A 9,568-nucleotide genomic window follows, 5' to 3' on the forward strand; every position below is an offset into this window, starting at 1 on the left:
GGAAAGCAACACAAAGAACACGAAAGCACATTCCAAGAAAGCTCCAAAGAAGAATTACTAGCAGGAAAGCAACACAAGACACAAAGAACACAGACAACTACGAAACACAACACTCAAGGCAACAAAGAACACAACACTCTTGGGAAAACAAGGATAGACTCGAAGACAAGGGTTACCTGTCAACTCTTCTTCCACCAAACCCTCTGACTCCACCTGCGAACGCGTCATCACGAAGACTCTTCCAGGTGGCCTTGCTCCAACTGCTCCACGGCCCGAACCAGCTCCCGGGGGTGGTGGCAACGCTCTCTGGCAGGCTAACTGGGACACTCCGCGATCTTGTGACCACGATCTCCGCAACGAAAACACCTGAACGCATAGCCGTTGCAACTTTGACCCACATGCATCTTCCCACAACGCTGACAAAGGGATGCCTTAGCTTGGTTCCCATGCTCCGTCCTGATAGGTCCTTGAGAAGAAGATGACACATTCCGGGCCGGGAAACTCGGTCTTGTATTCTTGAAGGTAGAAGAACTTCCGCCCTCAGATCTCTTCCTAGCTTGCTCATACGATCCCCTCTGAAGCTGCTGCACGCGATACAGATCAGCGGCACACACGTAAGCGTCCTTAAGAGAACTCGGCCTACTCACAGTCAAAGCTTTTCGCGCCTCGTAGTTCAGACCGGCCATGAATTTCTTGACTTTGGTGAGCTCTGTAGGCACAAGCATCCTCGCAAAACGTGCCAGCTCTAAGAGCCTCTTGTGGTACTCAACCACAGACATGGACCCTTGCTGCAGGTGGAGGAACTCTTCGTACATGGCCGCGCGCACATGTGCAGGGTAGAACCTTTCACGCATCCGGTCCTTGAGCGCTGTCCAGACGAACTCTGGTTCTTCAAGAAGAGCTGGGCCTTCATGGACCCACCACAAGTTCGCTTCTTGGCAAAAGTAGAACGTTGCCAGTTCTACTCTCCTTTCTTCGGGGCAGCCCACCACGGTGAAGATCTTGTCAAACACCCGTAGCCACTCTTCTAAGACTACAGGGTCTTCCTCGCCAACGAAGGTTGGCGGCCGATGACCCGACACTAAACGTCCTACGTCACGGTGCCCAACAGGGGGAGGAGGCGGCACAGCGTGATTGTTGTTCAACAGAGCTTCACTGAGCGTCTGCATGGTCTGGGTCAGCTGATGAAGGTTCTGAGCGAGCTGTTCGTTGGTCAGGGTCTTCGGGGTGCGCGCGCGAGGACGAGGAGGAATCACAACTTATACAACAACAACACGATAAGAGAAGCAACAAACAAAGAACATAAAACAATACACAGCTCACCGCGCAACCTAGAGTCCTAAGCCTAACACTTAAAACACACTTAACCACTTAGAAAGTCTAGACTTAAATCTTCCTAGGCTCAAAACCTAGGCTCTGATACCAACTGTAACACCCCCCCAAACACGACCTATATAAAAGGCCTTTACACCTGTAGATCATACAACAAAACTAGCACATCGGAAGATAAAACGAAAACTGGATAAAAGAAATCCAAACGGGGTGTTATGCCACGTCTACCAAACACGGTAAACGCTACGGCGATCAATCTGCAAGTGTATACATCTATACAAAAGGCAACAGTCTAACACTACAACGACACAGGCCACAAAACAAAGGTAAAAATACTGGACTACCGACCACTAACATCACGCTCCTCTAGACATCACTTGAAAGACACAAAGATAAACATTGCGACGACGCCCGGTCAGCGAAAATGCTGGTAACCCACCAACACCTGTTAAGTATCATACATAGGTAGGGTATATATACAAAAATCATTTCGAAACGGAATACATATATATAAGTGTAAAACCAAGAGTAAACACCAACTCAAGACTCAACAATATAAGGCATCACTACATCAGAGACTTGGTAGAGTCCAAGGAGATAGAGTTGGAATACATTCAAACAGATAAGCAATTGGCTGACATTCTGATTAGAGCCGTCAAAATGGGCTTAGCCCGCCGGGCTTTCCCGCCCCGCCCACCAAAAGGGCACGGTGGGCTCATGTTTTTGAAGCCCGTTTTAAAAACGGGCTTTTTTGCCTGCCCCGCGGGATTGGCGGGGCGGGCTAGCCCGCCAGCCCGCCTTTTTAAAAAAATAGTTAATATATATATATATATATATATATATATATATATATATATATATATATATATATATATATATATATATATATATATATATATATATATATATATTAAAATTAATATATATAATATATACAATATAATAACATAAATAATAGTGTCGGTTATTCGGTGAATGCGGTTATTACACCTTCATAACTGATAAATAACCGAATAGTCGAGTAATTAATTTTTTTTTGCCTTATAACCGTTAACCAAAATTATCGGTTTTTCGGTAATTATACTTACCCCTATTGGTGTCATTGTTGTCATGTTGTGATGAACGAATTTATGTTATTTTTCTTATGAATAAGTGTTTTAAGTAGATAGCAATTAAGTTATTAACATAGTCACAGTAGAGTTTAGATTTTAGAGACACATCACACATGATAAAAAAAAAAGAAAAAAAAAAAAAGAGGCGGGCTTTGGCAGGGGCCCGCGGGGCGGGGCGGGCTGCCCCTACTTAGGCCCGTATTCTTGGCGGGCTTTTTAGCTCCCCCCGCCAAAAGGCGGGCTTTGGCGGGCCCCGCCCCGCCAGCCCGCTTTGACAGCTCTAATTCTGACTAAGCCCCTAGATGAAAATCGATTTGAGATTTTCAGATCTGCTATGGGAATCTGCAGGATTGACTAATAAGGCAGTAAGTTATACAGAAGGAGAGTACATGGTGTTTCTTTTGCGGGTCAAATTTAATCCTTTGACTTCCTTTTAAATCTCCCTTTTGTTTTGTTAAGAGAATATCTTAACCTAAGTTACCATAAATTAATTAGCCTTTTTCGAATTTCAAATCTTCCACCCTTCTGTTTCACTCCTAAAAATGAGGTATACCGTTGCGTCAATCACATCAGCTCTGCATGTAATCTGACAAGCCGCATTGAATAGGGTTCTTCGCCCTTGGGATTATATATGTTTTGGGTCAAGAGTGAAGGAAGAAGAGTTCAAAAATTATCCGTGAGCTACACCTATTTTTCTCTCTGATCCTCTACCTAGGGTTTTCCTTCTCGCATACTGTAACACCCCGTGTTACGGCCCCTTAAGACCACTTAATTAATTAATCTATAACCCATGGGAAAGAATAAGTTATTATGATTAAGTTGGGATAAAGGCCCACCATAGTCCGTGGACCCCCATCCCTAAAGCCCAATACCTAATCCTAGGAGGATTAAACCCCATAGCATATAAATAGGGAACTTAGAAGGCATTTAGAAGACCCACCACGATAATCTCCCACCACCCAAGGAGCTCCAAGAATTCCCCTAGGAGAAATCAAGAAATCAAGAAAGCTTAAAGAAAGATCCTTCATAGCCAAGAAATTTAATTAAGGCTAAGAGGTAACCCATGTCTCAACAAAACCTATTTTCATAGCTATGATTCCCCTTAGGGTTTTCCCCCATATGATTGTAAATGGCGAATTACTATGATTATTATTGATGTTGATTTAATGATTCCATGGGGAATCTTGATAATCTTGATATTGGGAGTTTCTTGATGATTATGATGTTCTTGATGATTAATTGGGATTCTTGATGATTATGTGTTGTTCTTGATGATTATGATGTTCTTGATGATTAATTGGTATCCTTGATTATTATGTGTTGTTCCTACCGAATCTTGATATTAGAAGACGAATCGTATTCTTGTTGATATAAAAGTGATTAGAACCCTAGGTTGTACCGTATGCTTTGATTCTTGGATTAGCGGGTGGGAAATCGCATGTTTGGGTGTTGATTATGATTAGAAAAGCATGTTAGGTTATGTGCCGTTCGCCTATCGTATTTGGTCCATTAATTGTCTATGTGTTGTCGTTAATTATGTTGAAAAGTGTCTAAGCATGGTTTCGGGTTCCACAACGGTTCCCGGGGTGAAAAGTGATGAAAAGAGTCAGTGGGGGGTAGGTGGGGGTAGGGGACCCGCCACCTACCCGCGGCAATCTCGGGAAGCTCCGGCAGTGGGCAGCCGGCGGGCGGGCAGCTGCCCGCCGGGCACCCGCTGCCCGGAACAGTGACAGCCGGCGGGCAGTCGGCGGGTGGACCCCCACCCACCGGCTTCCCGCTGGAAATTACCCCACTTCGGGATCCCGGCTTCCCCGTTTGATGTTTCCCCGATCCCCGTGGTGTCCCAACGGACCCCGTTTGTCGTGCCTATGTCTAGTTTGATGTTTCGGGTACTATTCGTAGGTCTATGAGTCTGTTATATCGCATGCTAGATGAATTGGTATCCCGTTGACCTAGGTGAAGGAAGTATGAACCCCTTAGGACTACTCTTAGTATGTGATGGATCACGCATAGGTTTGTTATACGCTTTATCCCCCTTCCCAATGTGTAACGTGGGTTGCATGTGCTTGCTATGTGTTATGTGTGTGTGCTACCCCAATATGGTTGCGATCGGATTGGTTATCCTGAGCTGCGGTTCAGAAGCTGGCTGCGGTCAGATTGGTATTCCTGGCTGCGGTCAGATGACATTCTCTTGGGCTGCGGTCCACCGTTTGGTTGCGATCAAACGTTTCTATACGAGCTGCGATTCGTCCTTTATCCTGACTGCGGTCAGATGACACTCTCTTGGGCTGCGGTCCACTGTTTGGTTGCGATCAAACATTATGATGAGCTGCGGTTCATCGGTCGGTTGCGATCGACCTCCCCGTGTTGCGATACGGGGCATGGTGCTGCGGGGCTGTGTAAGAGCTATATGCACTGACCCTCATGTATGGGCATGCGATCGGTCCCGTGGCGCCAACAATGTGCGTTATGTGTGTGATATGGACGAGTTGTGACTATGAGTGCCTTGGGATGTGACTATGGGTCTCATATTGGGGATTGTTTATGATGGGTTATGATTACTGCTTATGCCTTGTCTTAATTGCCTTATCTATAATGAACTGCTTTTGACTGTTATAACTATTGATGTGTCTGGCATTACCTGTCGAGTCATTCCCGGTTTTAAAGCTAGAGTTCGTAGGATATACCTTCATGCTCAAAATGGTTTTCGTATATCTATATATATTGCTATATGTATTGTATTTCAACGCGTTGGAGTGGGTTACCAGCATCTCTCGCTGAACAGATATATTTGGCTTTCAGGCACAGAGGATTAGAGCACTGGAGCGCGCTAGAACTGGAGCGTAGAAGTAGTGTAGTTTCCCTTTCGGCCTGCGCGCCATGTTATGCATTTATATTTCGGAGAATAGTAGTTAGACAGCCTGTGCACCTGGGTTCTCTAGCCCGGGTGTGGCATAGCACCCCGTACACTTATGTTACGCTTTGGGATTTAATGAGATATTACCTTTATTATATAAGTTTTGAATGTCTTGAAAATCTGGGGTGTTACAGTTGGTATCAGAGACTAAGTGTGACCCTAGGATAAGACTCTTAAGAACGGACCTTAGGACATTAAGCTTGAACTCTAGGTACTTAGGGACATAGGATTTAGGAATCTTAGGACGCGCGGAGAGATTGTGAAACCTACACATAATTTCCCCACACGTTACCCGTCCTCATTCTAAAACCCTTCCCCACTTATCACTTCATAAGAAGTACAGCAGACTCTAATCTAACACTCTTATAAACCCTGACCAGAAAGACGATAACATGGCACCGAACAGAAGACAATCAAGGACTCCGGAACCCGCTACTGACGACCCCTTGACCCAAACTCTACAGCAACTAACACAAGTCGCGCAGGCACTAAGTGACGCGGCCCTTCGCAACGTCAGACCCCCACCACCTCCGACAAACGCAAACTCAGACATCGCCCGACAAGTTTCAAATCACCGGCCACCCACGTTCTTCGGAGAAGAAGACCCCGCGGTCCTAGAGGAATGGATCCGGACTCTTGATAAGATTCTAGCGGTGGTAGAATGCCAGGAGGAACGCCGCGTGGAAATAGCCTCGTTCTACTTCGGACACGAGGCCGATCTCTGGTGGATCCACGAGGGACCCACCCACCGACAAGAGCCGGGGTTCAACTGGGAAAGCCTCAAGGCACGGCTGCGTGAACGGTTCTACCCAACTCACGTAAAAGCATCCATGTATGAAGAGTTCCTTCATCTAAAACAAGGAACGGCCACCGTCGTAGAGTACCATAAACGGTTCCTCGAACTGGCACGCTTCGCGCCCGATCTTGTTCCCACCGAGGTAACCAAGGTAGAAAGATTCGTATCGGGCCTCAACTTCCCGGAAGGCACTAGTGGTAAGTAGGCCCCGGACCCTCAACGAGGCTTACGTCAGTGCCGCGAATCTCTATCGAATCCAACTACTTCAACACGGAGTTCAAGAACAGATGCGAAGAAGGAACCCCGGAAGTGGGGCACTGCCGGTGAAAAGAACAAGGAACGACATCGGTACGAGATCAAATAACCCGACCAACCCAAGACCACCCCTGGGGACCAATGAAGCTAACCCAAGGGGCTTCCCTTGCCCGAGGTGCAACAAAAGCCACAGAGGCAAGGACTGCGCGGGCAACCCCTGGCGATGCTTCAACTGCGGGGAGGAAGGACACAAGGTCTTCCAGTGCACCCGACCCCAAAGACCGCGCCCCGCCACCGCGGGTCAGCACGGGGGCACCAGTCATCAAGGGAATTACGGCGCTCCCAGGAAGGTATTCGTTATGAGCCACACTCAAGCCAACCTCGGGGACGAAGAGAACCTAGAAGGGGGAGACCCAATCCCGGAAGACGAGGGCCATGCGGAACCCACCGAAGAAAATCCCGAAAGCGAATTCTGTCTAGGATAAGCCATCAACCCCTTGTAACCGCCCCCTGTATCGTATAGACCACCTATTTAGTTTAAATTACTTCGAAAACATTATGTCTACTTAGCTTAGCTATTTATAAAGTACTATGAATAAAGATTTCGTTGATCAAGATCCAATACAAGGTAAAGCACAAGTTATGTCATCAACTCAACCCTTTCCCCACTAAAAGACGAAATAAGGAAACAAACAAAGGGAGACTACACCACCAAGCAATGCCTAATGTCACCATTAGGAATTGAACTCTAAACCTCCCATTTACCAATCCAAACCCTTAACCACTAGCCCATGTGAGTTTCTTGAAACCACAAGGGAACACCCTCTTAATAAACCCTCCTCCTTCTTCCCCAAATCACCCAACCCCTCTTTTTCTCTCTCACGACCCCCCCCCCCCTAATACCTCGCCGGCCGACCACCTTAGACGCACCACAACCCACGACGCCGCCCCAGCCACACGCCGCCGCCGGCCAACGCACGACCGCCAGTCCACGACGCCGCTACGCCGCCAGGAATCGGCCGCCTCCCTCCGCCCGGTGGGTGCCCAGCTCCAACCCGCTGCCACCACCACTCGACGCCACCTTGGAGACTGCTACCGCCACCGGTACGCCGTCGCCCCCCCCTCCTCGCCGAATCTACACCGGAACCACCGCCCGCCGGCACTCTCCGTGAAAACGAGCGAAAAACCATCGCCGGAGACTCGCCGGAAAACCGCCGTCGCCGCCGTACCGGAAAAAGGAGTCGCCGGGAAACGCCACCAACACACGATCGTCATCATGCCAAAGAAGCCTCTCGGAATCCGCACCCCGGAGTGGAACAATGCCGACTACACCGTAATCGGAGGTAAAGCACTCGAACCCGACCAATTCTCTCCGGAATTGGTTGACATGCTTAAACATCAAGGGCTTTTAGATACTTACCTCGCCATCAAGGGGGACACATACCCCGACTTGGTAAAAGAGTTCTACCAACACCTCGTGGCCACCAAACGGGGTGACAAGATAGAAATTGCCACCAAGGTCCGTGGCAAGGAAATTGTGCTTTCCGAAGGCCGGTTGGCCAAACTCTTGAAATTGACCACCACGGGTGTGTCCAGCTATGACCGAAAGGGGTGGATTGACACCCAAACTACGGGGTACAAGGACTACCTCGGATACTTGCTCGGGAAAGAGGACGGGTTCACCTCGGCCACTCGACCAAACCGAAAATGGTTATCGGCGGAGCAAAAGATATTGGTTATGATTGTAACCAATAACCTCTTGCCCACCAATAACAAGAGCAACGACGTAGGGAGTTTGGAGTGCACCTTTGCGTATCTCCTAAAACACAAAATCAAGTTCAACCTGCCGGCAGTCATGATAAAGCTTCACCATTCAATGTATTTTTTTTCCTTAAATAAAAATTATTTCTTTTTTTAGTGTTTAATTAAAGATATCTGCTTTTCGCCGGATTTTGATCGTCTTTTTGCAGAAGGAATCGTGGAATGAGGGAGACGAGAGGCTGTTGGTGGCAGTGCATGAGCAGCTGGGAAACCGGTGGTCGGAGATTGCGAAGCGGATTCCCGGCCGGTCGGAGAACTCGATCAAGAACCACTGGAACGCCACCAAGAGACGGCTGTTCTCCAAGAGGAGAATGAGGTCGTCGTCGTTGCAGGACGCCGGGAGCAGCCTCGCCGGCGGGAGGAGGAGTTCGGTGGTTCTTCAGAACTATATAAAGTATAAGTACTTCAGTGGCCTCAGCCTCGGCTAGCCCGGAAGTTCGCTCGTTCCAGAGCAACCTTCAATCCAACAACAGGTTAACGTCGACATTCCGCCGCCGCCGCCGCCGCCGGCAGCGGCAGGCGATGAGCAAGACAGCCGCGATTCTCCGTCGATCTTGACGGAGACGTACGATGATGAGATGAAATTCATGCAGAAACTGTTCGGTACCTCCTCGTCATCCTCGACATCGCCGACGGCGGCTAACAATGGCTCCCGGAGCATTAACAGCGCTGAATTCGCCGCGTTTGGGCGGAGGACTAATGAAGTAGACAGCGTGCCGGAGGAAGAAAGCTGGAGCACCTATCTGGCATCCGATCCAAACTTATACGAAATGGGCGGTGCTGATCAAATCAACTCATCACCTCCACAAGCTCCCGCCGCTAACAACACAAACTCCGGCGCCGGGTATGGCAGGGCCGCCGGTTCTCACCGTGGAGCCCCACCCTTGAACCGCTGGTGTTCCTCCGCCACCGCCGCCGCAATGGATATGGATTTGATGGACTTGGTGTCTGCAGCTTCTTCTTCTCACTACCCCCATGGCTATGGAAGCTGCTGCACCAAAACCCCACGCCAAATGTTCTAATTACTATCTTAATTACTAATTAATGGTGTTTTATGTTGCAATTAGCAGACTTGTAAGCTATATTTAATTTGCTTAATGTGTCTGTATGTATAATATAATTATATGTGTGGATCTTATCTTAATTACCCATATGATCATTGTAAGTGTAAAATAATTTACACAATATTGGCTATTTTATTTATTAGTCTCATTAGCTTTAAATTAAATTAGTGTTGTTAGATTTATTTCTTTTATGGACGATGTGATTACAAATTAATTGGCTAGCATGTGATTACAAAATAAGTGGCTAGCATGCATTGGTGAATAAAGTCTA

At 47.8% G+C, this 9,568-nt stretch overlaps 1 protein-coding gene across 1 annotated transcript; it reads left to right on the top strand.

Moving 5' to 3' along the window:
* The first annotated feature begins 2,746 nt into the window (after positions 1 to 2,746).
* On the top strand, positions 2,747 to 9,255 carry LOC109173531 (myb-related protein B-like). The gene is made up of 3 exons (XM_019322772.1): positions 2,747 to 2,809; positions 8,383 to 8,604; positions 8,707 to 9,255. The coding sequence occupies exons 1-3, from the start codon at positions 2,747 to 2,749 to the stop codon at positions 9,253 to 9,255; spliced, it is 834 nt and encodes a 277-aa protein (XP_019178317.1).
* The last annotated feature ends 313 nt before the right edge of the window (positions 9,256 to 9,568 follow it).

The sequence above is a fragment of the Ipomoea nil genome, unplaced genomic scaffold (genome assembly GCF_001879475.1).
Source record: "Ipomoea nil cultivar Tokyo-kokei standard unplaced genomic scaffold, Asagao_1.1 scaffold0482, whole genome shotgun sequence".
NCBI classification, from domain to species: Eukaryota; Viridiplantae; Streptophyta; class Magnoliopsida; order Solanales; family Convolvulaceae; genus Ipomoea; species Ipomoea nil.